The sequence below is a fragment of the Balaenoptera borealis genome, assembly GCF_965194805.1.
Source record: "Balaenoptera borealis genome assembly, chromosome: 10".
NCBI classification, from domain to species: domain Eukaryota; kingdom Metazoa; phylum Chordata; class Mammalia; order Artiodactyla; family Balaenopteridae; genus Balaenoptera; species Balaenoptera borealis.
Genome location: NC_138874.1, coordinates 81,756,803 through 81,775,762, shown reverse-complemented (window position 1 = coordinate 81,775,762; position 18,960 = coordinate 81,756,803). Strand labels below are relative to the sequence as shown.

The 18,960-nt window shown below is 40.0% G+C and overlaps 1 protein-coding gene and 1 long non-coding RNA gene across 15 annotated transcripts in view; one reads left to right on the top strand and one right to left on the bottom strand.

Moving 5' to 3' along the window:
• The window catches only part of PANK1 (pantothenate kinase 1), a 66,608-nt gene extending 47,723 nt beyond the window's left edge, over window positions 1–18,885 (top strand). For 5 of the 7 annotated variants that reach the window (XM_082339486.1, XM_082339488.1, XM_082339487.1 and 2 more), the window contains 5 exons: window positions 1,603–1,856; window positions 6,892–7,068; window positions 7,568–7,691; window positions 14,187–14,312; window positions 17,388–18,885. In XM_082339486.1, coding sequence (XP_082195612.1) covers window positions 1,603–1,856; window positions 6,892–7,068; window positions 7,568–7,691; window positions 14,187–14,312; window positions 17,388–17,447 — 741 coding nt within the window. In that variant the 3' untranslated portion in view covers window positions 17,448–18,885. Of the gene's footprint in view, window positions 1–1,602; window positions 1,857–6,891; window positions 7,069–7,502; window positions 7,692–14,186; window positions 14,313–17,387 lie in introns of those variants that run through there. The other 2 variants (XR_014230938.1, XM_082339491.1) reach the window with 2 other exon arrangements.
• LOC309604704 overlaps window positions 1–18,960 on the bottom strand; it is a 102,364-nt gene that overhangs the window by 45,948 nt on the left and 37,456 nt on the right. For 3 of the 8 annotated variants that reach the window (XR_014230982.1, XR_014230983.1, XR_014230984.1), the window contains one exon: window positions 1,865–5,261. This is a non-coding gene — a long non-coding RNA (uncharacterized lncRNA). Of the gene's footprint in view, window positions 1–1,864; window positions 5,262–7,701; window positions 12,347–14,740; window positions 14,801–18,960 lie in introns of those variants that run through there. The other 5 variants (XR_014230979.1, XR_014230981.1, XR_014230985.1 and 2 more) reach the window with 5 other exon arrangements.

Below are 18,960 nucleotides of genomic sequence, written 5' to 3'. Positions count from 1 at the left end.
TCATTATGAATGAAGACGAGAGAAGAACAGCGAGTTATTAGGAGGCATTTGCTAGTTGTATCACTTAGGGAAAATTATTTAAGCTCTATGAGCCTTAACCATAGAGTTAGGATAACAATATCTCCTCATGGGGTTTTTGTGAGAATTAAATGATCTGGTACAGGTGCTTGGCATATAGTAAATAATAAATACCAGTTATTATTTTCTTAAAGGGATTTTTTAAAATTTAAATTAGAACTGAAAAATGATCTTCCATCATTGGTTCAGTTTCATGTTGGTGAATGTTAGATTTTTTTTTTTTTTTTTGGGGGGGCCAGCAGTAATATCACTCTTGAGGATCGTGAATAAACTTTTGAGGATGCAAAGTACCCATGCTCCGCTAAGGCTAGCCCTCAGCCAGCTTATTCCCCTTTACTTTTTTCCCCCGTACCTAGGAGAATAGGAGTTTTTGTTTCATAGGAGCGTGAAAGGACACTCTGGGACCACCTCAGCTATTAATAAAAGAGTCAATATTTTTTGAGTCCTTTGCACCTACCAAGCCCTGTGTTAGCATTTTACATATATTATTATCATGTAACCTTCACAATACTGCACTGTGGGTATTATTCCCATTTTACAGAGGAGGAAACTGAGGCTTGAGAAGTTAAGTAACTTGCCCCACATCCCTCAATTAGGTAAGTGTTGGAGTTATAGCATTCAAAGCCAGGTCTGTCGAACTCCAAAGCCCAGGCTTGGGAAAAGGAGAGTTGGGCTGTGTGGGCTCAGAGGAGATTGTCCCCAGCTCCCAGGCTCACATGCCTCCCTCAGGACCCCGTATCCTGCCAAGAAGTGTAGGAGCCTTTCTGCTTTCAGAACATTCTCAGTCGCCTCACCCTGAGGTCTGCTGGGTTAGCTTCCTGTGACTGCTCTAACAAATTACCGCAAACTTAGCAGCTTAAAACAACGGAAATTTACTCAGTCATAGTTCTGGAGGCCAGAGGGCCGAAATCAAGGTGTTGGCAGGACCACACTTCCTTCAGAGACTCCTGGGCAGCAGAATCCATTCTTTGCCTCTCCCAGCGTCTGGTGGCCGTCGGCCTTCCTTGGCCTGTGGTGCAGCTCTCCAGGCTCTGCCTCCCGTCTTTACACGACCTTCTCCTCTGTGTCTGTCAGATCTTTCCTGTGTCTCGTAAGGAAACTGTCAGTGGACTTAGGGCCCACCCAGATAACCCAGGATGCCCTCTGCATCTCAAGATTCTTCACTGAATCACACCTGCAAAGAGCCTTTTTCCAAATAAGGTAGCATTCACAGGTTCTGAAAATTAGGACATGGACGTATCTTTCAGGGGCAACCCTTCTGCCCACTCCACGTGCTAGTGGCTGCCTTGCCAGCTGTCACGTAGGGTCCTGTCTCTCGGCAGGCACCGTGGGTAGACATGACGTCCGGTAAAGGCTGCCTTTCCAGCGGAATGACTGGTTCTCAACAAGATTGCACAGCGTGGTGCTTGAAGGATGTTTCCATGCTTTTCCTGTTTGTGACACATGTTCAGTTCAGCTGAAAGCTTCCGGGGGCTTCCCCTGAGGTGGCAGTGGTCTCTCTCACAAGGGCTCCTTCTCTTTCAGATTGCTGACCTGCAGCTCCACAAACTGGACGAACTGGACTGTCTGATTCAGGGCCTGCTTTACGTTGACTCTGTTGGCTTCAACGGCAAGCCGGAATGTTACTATTTTGAAAATCCCACAAATCCCGAATTGTGTCAAAAAAGGCCGTACTGTCTGGATAACCCGTACCCTATGTTGCTGGTGAACATGGGCTCAGGTGTCAGCATCCTAGCAGTGTACTCCAAGGACAACTATAAAAGAGTTACAGGGACCAGGTAAACGTGGTTTCCACTAGAAGAACCTTTTTGTGCTTAAACCCAGGCCTCTTCCTGGAAGACCACTTTCTGAAAAGGTTATTTATATTTAATACATTTTTAAAAGAAAGATCTTACCCTCCTCAGCCAACCAAAAAGGATCTATTGGATATGTTACACAGGGTGATTTATAGAAAGGTTAATAAAACACAGCCTTGGTTGGAAACTGGTCAGCTTGTGGGAAGAAAAAGTGTTGCACATACCAGAAATTTTCCCAAAGGCAGACATGTTAAGTGCCAGGTGAATGGCAGGGACCACAAGTATAGTAGAATCCAGGTGGAAGGATGCTTGGGATGGTCAAAGAGGGCTTCTTTTTGGAAGTACCTTGGTGCCTAGCACAGGAAGAATTGCTTGAAATAGTCGTTCCAATCAGTGAGCCAGATTGGGTTTACAAAGAATGTTTTTTACCCTCAGGTGAATGCTCCAGCTGCAAACTGGAATAGTCAGCACACCTCACAGGGAATTTGGGAGTGCAGTGGATGGGAAAACAGCCCTGCGACTAGAGCAGAGCAGAGTACCATGTTTCTTAATGTACACACTCCCCAAGGGCACGTGGGCTCAGCTTCCTGTTAATGGGGATTCAACACGGGAAAAAGATCCAGGGTCAGAAGTCTTTGAGAAATTGTAGTATAAACAAAATTAAACAGGTTTTCCTTACTTATAAGAAGATTTGGTATGAAGTGTTTCTTCAACTTATTGGACCACAGAACCCAGTTTTGGAGGAACAACTTAAGGAACTAGTGTTGTGTGGCATGTGCTTTGAAACATGGTATTGAAACCCTTGTTTTTGATAGATGAAGATATCATGTAACTTCTCTGGGCCTCAGTTTCCTTGTTTGTGCCATGGAGTGAGTGAGTTGTTTCTTAGTTTCTACAGGCTTTTCCAGTACTGAAATTCTGCGGTTCTACTCACCCGTTAGGAGGAGAGCACTGCTTTTCTCCTGTATTGACATGACTTGTGATGGGTTCTGCATACCTCAGTGGTTCACCACTGGGGAAGGGAAGGTTGAGGCCCCCAGGGGACGTTTGGCAATGTCTGGAGACATTTTTTGGTTGTCACAACTGGAGGTGCAGTGATAATGGCATCTAGTGACCAGAGGTTAGGGGTGCTGCTAAATGTCCTACCGTGCATTGGTCAGTCCCCCACAGCAAAAGAGTATCGAGCCCCAAATGTTAACAGTTAGTGGTGTTAAGAAACCCTGAACCACACATTCTGACTGATCCTGCTTGTGTCCAGAATATAGGCTTTGGTGTGTACGTTAATTGCCACTAGTCAATACATTTTCTCACTGAGAATACAGCACTAACCTTACTTGCTCACATGAGAATCACAACTGGCCCCATGGCCTCATTAGGGCTGTCAGAACTATCAGAGACAAATGAAGAATTCGGCTGAGCTGGTTTTACCTTAAGAGAGTGATCTCCTGAGAAAGGTACAATTTTTAAGAAACTACAAACTGCTTCCCAAAAGGAGCCATTGAATTGGTAGAGCTAGTCTCAAGGTAACAACAAGCTGAACATTTTCCAGAATTAGAGATATTTATAATTTTGTTCACTAACACTTAACAAATTCATGAATTATATCACAGGTACACTCTCTCAAACTTGGGGGTTCCAAGGATTTGGGTTGTCTTTGAATAATGAGCCAAATTGTGACGTTTGGCATCTGTCACATGTGCAATAATGCCTATCCATTCCAGTTATTGGTAAATGCCAGTTAATGATCACTGATTTGCAATCATCAACAAATCCTATGTGGATGCCCAAGCTTCCTTACAAGCTCTCTTTAACCAGTAGTTTTGGAAAGGTGCTACAGGAGACTGAAGGTTACTAGAGAGCCCTTTCTGGGGCTGCCACAGGTCGGGGAGGGGAATGAAATATCAAGTCTCTGGGCCCCAGATCTTCCTTGTCCTACCAGAGTTGTTCTGCCAAAGGTTTTTTTTGATCCAAGTTAGAAAACCACTGATCTAAACTACAGGCATACCTCGGAGATATTGCAGGTTCCATTCCAGACCACCGCAATAAGCGAGTATCGCAATAAAGCAAATCACAAATTTTTTGGTTTCCCAGTGCATATAAATGTTGTGTTTACACTGTACTGTAGTCTATTAAGTGTGCAATAGAATTATGTTTTTAAAATGTATATGCCTTTATTTAAAAATATGTTATTGCTAAAAAGTGCTAACCATCATCTAAGCCTTCAGTGGGTCATAAACCTTATGCGATAGCAGCACCAAAGATCACAGATCACCATAACAAATATAATAATAATTTTAAAATTTGAAATATTGGGAGAATTACCCAAAATGTGACACAGAGACACAAAGTGAGCAAATGTTGTTGGAAAAATGGCACCGATAGACTTGCGGATGCAGGATTGCTGCAAACCTTCAATTTCTAAAAAATGCAATATCTGCAAAGTGTAATAAAGGGCAGCACAGGAAAACGAGGTGTGCCTGTATTTTGGTCAGCAGTGAACATCAGTGTGTGGAATACACTTTGGGAATCACTAATTTAAACAAATGGCTTCAGTTTTAATTTTGTTACTCCTACTGTGATAGCTATAACTCTAGGTTTTTTGTTATTCTCGTACACCCTATTTTCCCATTAAGCATTTTTATTTTTAGGAAGCCACATCGTTACAGGATATCAGTTTTCTTTTAAGCATATGATTTTAAATGGTTTGTTTCAGTGTTGTGTGTAACTTTACCACATCCTAGATTAGTAGCAACATTTCGGTTGACCAACTCCAATTTTATTATAGAAGTCAACTGAAAAAACAGAACTTAACAGCTAACATTGTTAGAATGTGTAATTTATTAAAAGAGGAATGAAAAGAATTTTAAAACTTCAGTGAAATGAACAGTGCAGCTTATTTCATTCTCTTGGAATCAATTTTCAGGGCATGAACATTCAGTAATTGGATTCTTCTACTTCTTCTTAAAATTCCTCACTACAAGTTTGTTGGGTTTTAAAAAAAAAAAAAGTGATGTTTTGGTCTCTGATTTGCTGAGGATCTTGCTGTGTGTCTGCTGAAACAAACATGTATCTGATTACGAGCGAGAGAATCACTAGACTAGAGAGTGGTTAGCAGGTTGAAGATGTTAATAAAGTGCTCTTCTGCAACCGTGCATTCTTTCCTCCTATCTGCAGTGCTCCCGCTGTGCCAGTTCATACTCGCTTTCTCCATTCAGCTCCGATTCTTTGTCTGGAGTCACCTGTCACTTTCCAGTCATACAAAGCCCGTGTCCTTTTTCACTGATACCAACACAACAGATGATGAGTTGCCTTCTTTCTAAGTCAGCCAGTGTCTTCAGGTGCCTATGTTTGGAGTTGGTTGTTGAACACCTTGCTGAATACAAATACCTGATATTCAAAGAAAGGTTATTAGTGTGGATGAAAGGTAGAAACTAGAAATGTGAGCCAAGCCTTTTAAAAGAATATAAAGAGAGAAAACAAGGCAAATTCAGATGACACGCAAACCAAAAAGTGTTCCCATTAAACCACGCTAGCTTTCTAGGGTAGACTGAAACTAATGATGTCGCATGAGGTGCCATGTTAAATGTAAATGAAGACAAACTTTCTTAGAGGGAATCCAAAATTTCTACTGTGACTGAGGTGTCAAAGCAATAATGCCCACGGAGCTCTTTTTGTCCTCGTGGTACTGCACCTACAGTTTGGATATTGTGACTTGTGCCTAGCTACCTAATTTTCCACGAGAACCCATCATTTCAATCAAGTATGTATTTTTGTAAGAATCACTGTTTAAGAAACATCACAGTTACTCCTTAGATGTGATTTAAAGAACTGTGTGTCTATAATCTGGTGCCTTCTTGGTAAAGAGTTATTGACAGTCAGTATAATTTACCGTAAATTTTCTTTTTTCAAATTTAAGTTTTGAAAATAACCTCGATCTCAACTTGAATTTTCTCTTAAAAGCCAGTAGCCAAACACATGTGGAATTCCCAGGGCTAGCAGCTCTTGAGGCTTCAGAGCAAACTGATTTGCATTTGCTCTTCTGTCTAGTAGGTAAAGAGTAAGGCCCATTCATGGCCGTATCAGTGCTCTTTCCTGCCAGGAGCTCACTGGTGACAGCTTTACTCTGAATCTGCTTTTCTTCCCCTCAGGTAACTTTGATATTAATACACAATTGAGTTCACTCTCAACTATCATAATTGGTTTCTAATTTTGTCTTAAAAGACTATTTTAGAAGAATTTCCCTCCAAACAACTGAAAGCTTTTAAAACATGGTTCGAGCACTGAAACCATTTTAAGATATTTGTTACTATTTTTTGACTATTGGGTGGTAAGTAAAGTACTAATAACCTTTTCTAGAGTTTACTAGAAAAAAATCCAATATGAGATCCATCGGTGGTTTCCTTTTAGAAATTTTTGAGGAGCTTAAATGAAATTATTTCCGCTAGAGAAGCAAGGTCAGATGAAAGATACAGCTTGGGGGCCAGCTGTTCCGGGCAGCGTCCCAGTTCAGTTTTGTCACCACAGAGTTTGTCTCTATAGATACGAACTATGCTTCAGGTACACACAGTTTCTTTTTCTAAGTATTTGTGTTTAGCTACATATGTTTGTATTTTTTCTTTTTAATAGAGGTCATTTCTCTGGTTATTTGCTGCTTTCAGACCACCCAAATAAGGCAGATAGATCATGATTTGGCCCCATTTTATAGGTGGGAAGATTGCATGAAGCACTTAGGTCAGTGGCTAGTTCAAGGTCTCACAACGGAAATCAGTGAGAGTCTTTCTCTGGTTTTGTTCTTAAACTTCAGGGCGAGTTGTCCTTGATGTTTCTTTTAGTCTCTGCCCTCTTTTTTTAATCCAATCTACCCTAAAGCTCTTTTTCACCCAGCACTTTGATTCAAGTGCCCCTTTGTTTTTCTTCTGTTCTTATTAACCCATATTAGTGATATTGATGTAGTTGGGGACTTGGATGGGCATCTCTTAAAGTAAAACTTAAAAAATAAACCTTATTGTTCCTTCAGTCTTGGAGGTGGAACATTCCTAGGCCTATGTTGCTTGCTGACTGGTTGTGAGACCTTTGAAGAAGCTCTGGAAATGGCAGCTAAAGGCGACAGCACCAATGTTGATAAGCTGGTGAAGGACATTTACGGAGGAGACTATGAACGATTTGGCCTTCAAGGATCTGCGGTAGCATCAAGGTAGAGACTAAGTAGCTAGGAGCAGTAGTGATTAAACACAAGGCAACCTCTCCACCCTGGCTGTTCATTTAGTTGTTGTTTTTTTTAAATGTCAACCCACCAGCCTGGTGCAAGGATCTATGGTATTGGAGCTCAGACTTGATCTCCTGCCCTTGATGAAGCACTGAGATATTTAGCTCTTGATGCTTGTGCTTAAAATAAGGCAGCTTTGAAAGAAGGTTCTGGAAAACTGCAACAGTTTCCCCCGTTCCATTCTTGTCCAGATATCTAGAGGCATTTAAAATTTTTTTTCCCCATTAATAGCCATGCTACTTTGTCCCTATTAAGAAAAGGGCAGCCAACCATTCATACTGTAATCCTGTCTGCTTGTAAACCATGGTAGCCAAATCAGGTCACTTGAGCTCAATCAGAGTTATTCATAAAGCTTTCCACAGGACTTTGGTGGAAGCATGGGGCCTAAGGATGATTTTGAACACTCTCGCTAATATTTCCAACATAGCTTTGGCAACATGATGAGTAAGGAAAAGCGAGATTCCATCAGCAAGGAAGACCTCGCCCGAGCCACCCTGGTCACCATCACCAACAACATTGGCTCCATTGCTCGGATGTGTGCACTGAATGAGGTAAGGCCTTAACCTAGGGAAAGCCATGTGCCATTCATAAACATCGTTTGGCAGTGCAATAACTGTTGACCCTCACAAAACCACAGATCCTTAGGAAACCTGCCCTTCCTCGTAGTCACGCCTGGTAGAACATGAGGGGCGTGTGCTGCGGGGAGGGAGGGGAGTACGTTTCAGTTTTAAGTAGGCACTAGATGATGACAAAACCATCTAACTGTGGAAACATGGTAAAAATGACAATCTGTACCATAACCTCTCCAACCTCACGGACACACACCTAATGAAGGGTGGCGAACATCTCTCTGCATGCTTGCAAATAATTGCAGGTAAAACATTCCACTTGCAATACTCGATATTCTCTTTGCTTTCAGCTTCTTTACAGTGTTGCCTTGTGGCATGGAGTTCAAGCAGCATTGTACAGGGCTATCAAAGCACAGAGAGCTTGCTACAGCTGAGGCCAGCCAGAGCCCCAGGCACAAGAAAGGGTGGACCTGATGACAGACCAAGCTTTGGTACCATGTTTTAAAACACTGCAAAATTCCTTTGGAAAGAATGGAACCCTTTTCTGAAGTACAAGATGTGTAAAGTAGATGTGTAATACAACTGAGTTGTATTAGGAAGACAAGAAAGAGGGGGCATGGAATACGTAATAGTAGAAGAAGCACTAAAGAATCTAGTAGCATCAGTAATACAGTTTTTTTTTAATATCAATTTTAAGAGAAATATGACATACATACAGAAGAGGGCTCAAATCACAAGTGTACAGCCTGATGAATTTTCACACACACACACACACACACACACACACACACACACACACACACACCCCTAATACCCACCACACAGATCAAGAATTAGAACATTACAGGTACTGCAGAAACCCTTTCCAACCCCCTTCTAGTTGAATAGTGGACTGTTAAACAGGGTATGAGGCAGTCTTTATAATAGGTGGATGGCAGCCCTGCCTTTGAACTCTGGGGTTACAAGAGAGACATCCTCCTTTCACAATATTTTTTTTTCACATCTTTATTGGAGTATAACTGCTTTACAATGTTGTGTTAGTTTCTGCTGTACAACAAAGTGAATCAGCTATATGTATACATATATCCCCACATCCCCTTCCTCTTGAGCCTCCCTCCCACCCTCCTTATCCCATCCTTCAAGGTTGTCACAAAGCATCGAGTTGATCTCGAGCTATGCAGCAGCTTCCCACTAGCCATCCATTTTACATTTGGTCTCACTTCGTCCCAGCTTCCCCTTCCCACCCTGTGCCCTCAAGTCTGTCCTCTACATCTGCATCTGCATCTTTATTCCTGCCCTGCCACTAGGTTCATCAGTACCACTTTTTTAAATTCCATATATATGCATTAGCATACAGTATTTGTTTTTCTCTTTCTGACTTACTTCACTCTGTATGACAGACCCTAGGTCCATCCACCTCACTACAAATAACTCAGTTTTGTTTCTTTTTATGGCTGAGTAATATTCCATTGTATATATGTGCCACATCTTCTTTATCCATTCATCTGTCGATGGACACTTAGGTTGCTTCCATGTCTATTGTAAATAGTGCTGCAATGAACATTGTGGTACATGACTCTTTTTGAATTATGGTTTTCTCAGGGTATATGCCCAGTAGTGGGATTCCTGGGTCATATGGTAGTTCTATTTTTAGTTTTTTAAGGAACCTCCATACTGTTCTCCATAGTGGCTGTATCAATTTATATTCCCACCAACAGTGCAGGAGGGTTCCCTTTTCTCCACACCCTCTCCAGCATTTATTGTTTGTAGAATTTTTGATGATGGCCATTTTGACCGGTGTGAGGTGATACCTCATTGTGGTTTTGATTTGCATTTCTCTAATGATTAGTGATATTGAGCATCATTTCATTTATTTGTTGGCCATCCGTATGTCTTCTTTGGAGAAATGTCTATTTAGGTCTTCCACCCATTTTTGTATTGGGTTGTTTGTTTTTTTGATATTGAGCTGCATGAGCTGCTTGTATATTTTGGAGATTAATCCTTTGTCAGTTGCTTTGTATGCAAATATTTTCTCCCATTCTGAGGGTTGTCTTTTCGTCTTGTTTATGGTTTCCTTTGCTGTGCAAAAGCTTTTCAGTTTCATTAGGTCCCATTTGTTTATTTTTGTTTTTATTTCCATTACCCTAGGAGGCAGGTCAAAAAAGATCTTGCTGTGATTTATGTCATAGAGTGTTCTTCCTATGTTTTCCTCTAAGAGTTTTATAGTGTCTGGCCTTACATTTAGGTCTTTAATCCATTTTGAGTTTATTTTTGTGTATGGTGTTAGGGAGTGTTCTAATTTCATCTTTTACATGTAGCTGTCCAGTTTTCCCAGCACCACTTACTGAAGAGGCTGTCTTTTCTCCATTGTCTATTCTTGCCTCCTTTGTCAAAGATAAGGGGACCGTATGTGTGGGGGTTTATCTCTGGGCTTTCTATCTTGTTCCACTGATCTATATTTCTGTTTTTGTGCCAGTATCATGCTGTCTTGATTACTGTAGCTTTATAGTATAGTTTGAAGTCAGGGAGCCTGATTCCTCCAGCTCCGTTTTTCTTTCTCAAGATGGCTTTGGCTATTCACGGTCTTTTGTGTTGCCATACAAATTGTAAAATTTCTGGTTCTAGTTCTGTGAAAAATGCCATTGGTAATTTGATAGGGCTTGCACTGAATCTGTAGATTGCTTTGGGTAGTAGAGTCATTTTCACAATATTGATTCTTCCAGTCCAGGAGCATAGTATATCTCTCCATCTGTTTATGTTATCTTTGATTTCTTTCATCAGTGTTTTATATTTTCTGAGTACAGGTCTTTTGCCTCCTTAGGTTTTTTCCTAGGTATTTTATTCTTTTTGTTGCAGTGGTAAATGGGATTGTTTCCTTAATTTCTCTTTCTGATCTTTTATTGTTAGTGTATAGGAATGCAAGAGATTTCTGTGCATTAATTTTGTATCCTGCAACCTTACCAAATTCATCGATTAGTTCTAGTAGTTTTCTGGTGGCATATTTAGGATTTTCTATGTATAGTATCATATCATCTGCAAACAGTGACAGCTTTACTTCTTCTTTTCCAATTCACATTCCTTTTATTTCTTTTTCTTCTCTGACTGCTGTGGCTAGGACTTCCAATACTATGTTGAATAATAGTGGCGAGAGTGGACATCCTTGTTTTGTTCCTTGTCTCTTGTAACATTCTTTATTTTAAAGTCTATTTAATCTGATATGAGTATTGCTACTCCAGCTTTCTTGTGATTTCCATTTGCATGGAATATCTCTTTCCATCCCCTCACTTTCAGTCTGTATGTGTCCCTAGGTCTGAAGTGGGTTTCTTATAGACAGCATATATAAGGGGCTTGTTTTTGTATCCATTCAGGCAGTCTGTGTCTTTTGGTTGGGGCATTTAATCCATTTACATTCGAGGTGATTATCGATATGTATGTTCCTATTACCATTTTCTTAATTAATTTGGGTTTGATTTTATGAGTCTTTTTCTTCTCCTATGTTTCCCGCATAGAGAAGTTCCTTCAGCATTTGTCATAAAGCTGGTTTGGTGGTTCTGAATTTTCGTAGTTTTTGCTTTTCTGTAAAGCTTTTGATTTCTCTGTCGAATCTGAATGAGATCCTTGCTGGGTAGAGTAAGGTTGTAGGTTTTTTCTTGGTTGTAGGTTTTTCCCTTTCATCACTTTAAATATGTCCTGCCACTCCCTTCTGGCTTGCAGAGTTTCTGCTGAAAGATCAGTTGTTAACCTTATGGGGATCCCCTTGTATGTTATTTGTTGCTTTTCCCTTGCTGCTTTTAATAATTTTTCTTTGTATTTAATTTTTGATAGTTTGATTAATATGCGTCTCGGCATGTTTCTCTTTGGGTTTATCCTGTGTGGGACTCTCTGCACTTCCTGGACTTGATTGACTATTTCCTTTCCCATGTTAGGGTAATTTTCAACTATAATGTCTTCAAATATTGTCTCAGACCCTTTCTTTGTCTCTTCTTCTTCTGGGCCCCCTATAATTCGAATGTTGGTGTGTTTAATGTTGTCCCAGAGGTCTCTGAGACTGTCCTCAACTCTTTTCATTCTTTCTTCTTTATTCTGCTCCCTGGCAGTTATTTCCACCATTTTATCTTCCAGCTCACTTTTCCATTCTTCTGCCTCAGTTATTCTGCTAGTGATTTCTTCTAGAGTATTTTTAATTTCAGTTATTGTGTTGTTCATCATTTGTTTGCTCTTTAGTTCTTCTAGATCCTTGTTAAATGTTTCTTTTATTTTCTCCACTCTGTTTCCGAGATTTTGGATCATCTTTACTCTCATTACTCTGAATTCTTTTTCAGGTAGCTTGCCTATTTTGTCTTCATTTATTTGGTCTTATAGGTTTTTACCATGCTCTTTCATCTGTAACATATTTTTGTCGGTTTTTTTTTTTTTTTGATTGGTGTGGCTGTATTCGTGTCTTACTGGTTGTTTGGCCTGAGGCGTCCACACTGGAGTTTGCAGGCGGTTGGGTAGAGCTGGGTCTTGGTGCTGAAATGAGGACCTCTGGGAGTCCTTACTCTGATTAATATTCCCTGGGGTCTGAGGTTCTCAGTTAGTCCAGCGGTTTGGACTTGGTGCTCCCACCACAGCAGCTCAGGCCCCCAACCTCCAGCCTGGGAACCAAGATCCCGCAAGCCACATAGTGTGGCAAAAAAAAAAAAAGAAAGAGAAAAAAAGGAGCAGTTCAATAACAATAAAAAATAAAATAAAATTAGAAAGATAAAAAATATCTAAGGAAAAATAAAAATATAATCGAAACAAATGCAACAAGGTAAAACAAATCCACCACAGAAAAAAGGAAAAAAAAAAGGAGGGGGAACAAGCCAAAAGGAGCAGAATAATAACAAAGTATAAAGAATAAAATAAAATTCCAAAAATAAAAGAATTATTAGAAAAAATGAAAATATAAATGAATCAACTACAAGGTAAAACAGAACCCCAATCTAAAAGAGGAAAAGAGAAAAAAAAAAAAAGCCTTGTCTATGGGGGGCGGAGTTTAGGCAGGGGGTGGAACTTAGGCAGGGGCGATGCTCAAGCATGGGGCGGGGCCTCTGCTTAGGACCTGCACGGAAGGGGAGAGGCAGCACGTCCAAACAGGGGCCTCTGGAGTGTGGAGTTCCAGAGTTTGGAGGTAAGGCCCTGGGTGAGGGTGTGTGGCTGGGGTTTATGCCCAGCGTGTTGGAGGGGGTCTCAGAGGGGGTCTCCATGTGCAGAGGCGGGGCCCTGGGTGGGGGTGTGGGGTGAGGCTTGGGCTCTGCAGGGTAGGAGGGAGGCTCCAGGGCAGAGTATTAGGCCTGGGAGCCCAACAGGCTCCCCGGTGCCTAAGTGGACAGGGAAAGCACTGGCCACGTTCCCTTCCCCTTCCTTCACGCCTCCCCCCACCCAGGGTCTCCCCTGTCCCTGCTGGACCCCTAATCGTGGGCCCACCTCCCACCCCTCTACCCAGGGAAAATTTTCACAGTGGTTAATGGGTTCATGTATTGTTAAAGCTTGAGACAGTTAGAAGGCGATGTTCCCAGACCCTGGTTGCTCTTGATAGACTGAACAGAGAATAATGCCAGCTCCCAAGACTCTCCTCCCTTTGATATGAGTGACCATAGCAACTGGCTCTGTGAGTGAGTGAGGAGTGAGCAGAGTCTGTGTGGCAGATAGGCTGAGCTCGGTGTGAGGGGTGTGTTCAGAATACAAATCTGTATCCGTGACAACAAAAATATAAATGTATTTTTTGTTATCATATTGTAACCCACATACTGACCAAACAGGATATTTCACCATATATCCTAAAGGTAGAGACCGGGTATTGTTTCTTTTTTGTATTCCCAGTGTTTGGCACAGAGCAACCTGACTGAAGTTGTTAGATGAATAACCCATACCATAGCCATTTAATTTATTGAGTTGGTGGGGAGTTCCCTGGTGGCCTAGTGGTTGGGGTTTGGAGCTGTCATTGCCATGGCCCAGATTCGATCCCTGGTTGGGGAACTGAGATCCCATGAGCTGCGTGTCATGGCCAAAATATTTTTTTTTAATTTTTTTAATAAATAAATAAAATTTTAAAAATAATTTATGAGTTGGTAATATATTTTATAGTTGGAAGTTTGGGGGATTTAAGGAATGCACAGACAAATTTAGATGAACTCCAGTTTTAATTTCATATGTGAATGTTGGGAGCTGAATTTCATATCAGATCTAAGGCAGCCTAACATAATACCTGTAAATGAGCCTAGTATCAGTCTCTGCCTCCCCCAACCAAATTCTACCCCTCATGTTCTTGTGGAATGCATTCCGAGGTTTGTTTGACTTCATCTTGGAAATCCTGAAATAATTCTACTTAAAAAAAAAAAAATTCACTCTGCAAGGTCCTGGAGTACAGTGATACACAGCACATTGGGTCTGTTGCTAAATGCTATTTTTATGTCATGGTTCAATTGTTTTTCTTTCATTTTTTTTTTCCAGAATATTGACAGAGTTGTGTTTGTTGGGAATTTTCTCAGAATCAATATGGTCTCCATGAAGCTGCTAGCATATGCCATGGATTTTTGGTCCAAAGGACAGCTAAAAGCTCTGTTTTTGGAACATGAGGTAGGTTGAGTTCACATGGACTTAATTGTCCTACATGGAAGTTTTTGGGTTGTCTAACATATGAGCGGGTTCCTTAGTTTGCATTTATGCAAAAAGCTAAGGAAGAACATTATATAAAATGGAAGCTCTATTATCCAACAATCAGGACTAGTAGATGGTTAATTTAAAAAAACAAAACAAAAGTTAAAATGGGTAATCATGGAAAAATATCTCCCTACTTTTACCATTCTATTTTAATATAAAATATATAAATGTTCATTCACTCACCAATTTCTTGATGTAGGACCAAGACCTATTTTTGAGCATGGGTTCTGCTGATCAGAGCTTTGTAATTGTCTTTCTTTTTTCCATAATCCACAAGTATTATGCACCTTTTATGATTTCTGGTTTGTTTCTTTAAAGTAGATCAAGAAATTAAAGATACTTACGAAGCAATTTGGTTGCAGAGTCATTCTAGATTTTCCCAATCTTTCATATGTAGGATCCACCTAAATAGAGGGCGGTGGTTTGTGACTACCTTTTTCAATCTTTGTTTCATTTTTTTCCATTTTTATTGAGATATAATTGGCATATAATATTGTGTAAGTTTAAGGTACACAACAATGGTTTAATATATGTATATACTGTAAACTGGTTATCAGTGTAACTTTAGTTATCGTCCATCACCACATATTGTTACAAAGATCTTTTTTTCCTTGTGATGAGAACTTTTAAGATCTACTCTCCTAGCAACTTTCACTTGTTAACTAGCTTTTTAATCTTTCTCAAGAATTTAACTGGATTTTCAAAGAGGTGACCATTCATCTTGTACTCTTTTTATTGGTTTAGGTGGTATATAATTACATTAGATTATTACATTAACAATAAAACTGTCATAAACAAATTTGAGGATAAACACAGGTGACTCTTGGCAAGTAAACAACTCAACTGGTGAGAACAGAAGTGCTTGGGCTGCTCAGAGTAGCCTGGTGGGCTTGAGAGGCTGGTGTGCTAGACATTAGGCAGCCTGTTTACAGAAGAAGTGGAGAACTCTGGTTAATGCAAAGAGTCCCTTATATCCAGTTTCTACACTAATACAAATCGGAGGTTTCTAAGACTGAGTGGGGAGCCCTCATCTCTTCCCACCTCTTCTATCCCCCTTTAAAATCAAGACTGTAGAGAGCAGCTGTTTATCACGGGAGGTACCCAAAGCCTTGGGTATATTGCAGCAGAAAGAACATTGGGAGAACGAGTGTCATAAATTTTAATTGTAATGAATAACTACTGTGGCATTTTTCTCATCTCCAAACTGAATTATTTATGTGAAAAGTTGCTGATGCATTTATAAATTATTTAGAGCTCTCTAAGCCTACGTTTTGTTTTATTAAAGCATCTAAAACAATACGAAGTTAAATACCAAATAGTTAACTGTTTAACTATACTAAAGAAAGTTTTTGTTTTTGTCTTTTTAAGGAGGCTAAGGCATGAAGTGATATAACTTTTTTGTGGGGGGCGAGGGCAGTGGAGTCTCAGAATTTTCACTCCCCCTCCTCCAACCAGAGCAGCTCCTTTTTTATCTACTTAGTTATCGATTTCCCTTGTAAGATTTTATTTAAAAAAATAATTAAAATGAAAAAGAAGACCATTCTTCTAGCCCATCTGGTGTTGCCGTATTTAGCGATTAAAAATATAGGACACAGTTATTTTACTTGGCATTTATCTGGCAACCCTAAGTTTAGATCCTCTTGGACTAAGGCAGAAAACAAACCCTGGAAGCCATCAGGGATTAAAAGCCATCTACGAGGGCACACAGGTAGTTAGTTGATGGTAAGATACGGAAAAAGAACCAGCATTTGGGGGAAACCTACTTCTCTGGATAAAAAGGCATATCCCTTTGTACAATCTTAGGCCTCTGTGAACGATGGCTTTGGTTTGTTACTAAGTATCATAACTCAGTCTCTATGGCCGATGAAAGTAGAGCAATTTTATATCTCCCTGTAGGTGTTTCTCAGAAAATTCTCTACATTCTTAGGTTCATTCTCGCTTAGGCAGGTCTTCCTGGAGGATATTATGGAGAGAGAACTTTTGGGAGGTGCTGGTGAGGTGGCTTTCCTGCCCTGCCTGGAGTCCTCACTCACTCAGTCTCATTCATTCCACTTATGTAAGTGAGCGTCTCCTAAGAGAAGTGGTCTAGCCAAGCAGTTGAGAGCACAGGCTCTCGCTGACTTGGAGACTTTAGGCAATGACTCTACCTTTCCATTTCTGTTTTAGCTTTTGTAAAATGGGGTGATAATATTATTTGTCTCATAAAGTTACTGTGACGATTAAGTGAGGAAATCCATGTACATTTCTAGCATATAGTGAGCCCTCAGATGTTAGCTGGCAGTGGAGGCAAAGATCCTACCATGTAGTGTTCTGCCAGATGCCACCCATTTCGCAGTAAGTAACTGTTGAGTCAGGCAAATACCAGAGGAGTAGAGTCTCTTGCCTTTTGGAAACCAGCTTCTCTAAACATTGCCATTTTTCAGCTTCCTTCATTTTCACAGATACGTGGGCTTTTCCTTTACAGATGAGCAAAGGGAAACTTGAGCTGATTTAGATGCCTTTCCAGGATCTACTGAGGGAAGCTTAGAGCTGTACCTTGTGAGACATTACAACTTTGAAGTCAGATAGATTTGCGATTGAACCCTGGCACAACTCATGTGACCTTGAAAGGGTAATTTACCTTATTACCTCCCATTTCTCATCTGTGGAATGGCAGTAATAATGTGAATTTTGCCATGACAAGGATTAAAATGAAATAATCATAATCCTAAAAATCCTAAAAATTGCCAACACTGACGTAGTATACACTGTGGGGCCAGACATTTTTCTACGCACTTTACATCAGTTAATTTATTTAATGTATATAAACAAATAGATATCCAATGCATTTATTATTATTATTATTATAACATGTTTCATGCCAGAGGTCAGGTTTTAAGTTTCTTGTATCTATAGCATTAGGGGGCAGCATTCCTCGAATTATGAAAAACAGTAGGTATTGGACTAAGGTTCGGAGATAATCGTACAGAAGTTTTCTCATTGTTGTTGTAGGGTTATTTTGGAGCTGTTGGGGCACTGCTGGAACTGTTCAAAATGACTGATGACCAGTAGAGATGGGCCACAGATGGAACAGCCTTCTGTGAGAACAGGGATCCAAGCTCTGCGGCTGGAGAGGGTGAAAGCCACTGTGGGACGGAAGCCAAGCCATTATGGCAGATGAACCTGCTGGATTTGTAAATAATTAAAATCCTTCTAGCTGATCTTTTACTCTTGGGTTTTGAGTTTATGATTCAAAATGGGGAATACAAGAGTTTTTTCTGTATACTGTATTTTTTAAAAAAATATTTGTGCAGCGTGGCCAAACCTACCAATTTTATGCATTGACTTTGAAAAATTGTATGATGTTTAAGAAGGACCTGAAACGTAAGTGCTGTTTATTTTTCTTCTGGGGTTTACTGATCAGTGTGGTAATTTTAACTTCATTTAGTAATTACTCTAGGAGATTTTACCTTGACTTATATTTTTCATGACGTTTCATGATTTGCTGTTGGTTTCAAATGAAACTACAAATCTGTCATGTTTTACTGTGAACACTATTTTGTTTGTTTGTTTACCTTTTTGGGTCTTGTTTCTTCTGTTTGAATGTCTTAGGGAAAAAGAGAGTCCTTCCCCCTGTTTCTGTCCTCGGATGACTCCCCGTCCCCCCTCCAATACCGTTCTTTGATGTAATTGTTCATATTAATCAAGGTGCTGACCAACTCAATACAAAGTTAAGCACGAGATCTAAAGCTCTCAAAAGTGCCCTTGAAGAGAAAACTCTGAAAAAGCGTTCATGAATTTAGTGAGTCTGGCAAAAGTTGAAAATTATATGCAATTTTGTCGTATCCCTTATGAACATATAGTGTTGCGTTAGATTTATTTTATGTTAGGTTATGTTAAATTGAAGTGTTCTCTGATGAAGTGTCCTCATCCATGCACAGCGTATGAATGGCAACAAATCCTTGTGCAAGATCTGGGGATTTACAGGGGAAAGTCTCCCGGTAGATTAACTGTTCACGTTGGGATGTTTAGGAGAAGTCATGGGTTGAGATGTCATGTGGTAATATCTGTGTTTTGTACATGTATGTAGCTAGGAGCTTTGTAACAAGGCATCTTAAATAGTAATAGAGTTGTTTTTTATTTGAAATATTTTAAACTGTATTTCAATCCCACTTTCTAAAATTAAAAAAAAAATTATGATACTGATCTATATATTTTTTTTCTGTTTGAAATATGTCATTGGGACTGATGGGTAACTTTCAAATGAGAGTCTTGTACAAATACTGAAACACACGAGATGTAATGATTTAGAACTAATCAATCTTTTGAATTGAGCGTATTGCTGTATTGCTGGGACCTTTGAAGGGCGGCACAATTGCTCCATGATGAAACTTTCCTTCTCTGCCTTCTGGGCACTGTCTTTAATTTCCATGTCTTCAGGTCTTGAAGAAGTTGATGTTAATGGAAGTATTCCCTTGTCTGGTTGAAATAAAGCCTGTTTCTGTTGTGATTTTTTTTTTTTAGTGTATATGTTATTTTCATTTCTTAACCTTTATGTCCATCTTATCTGCTTTTGTATCATAAA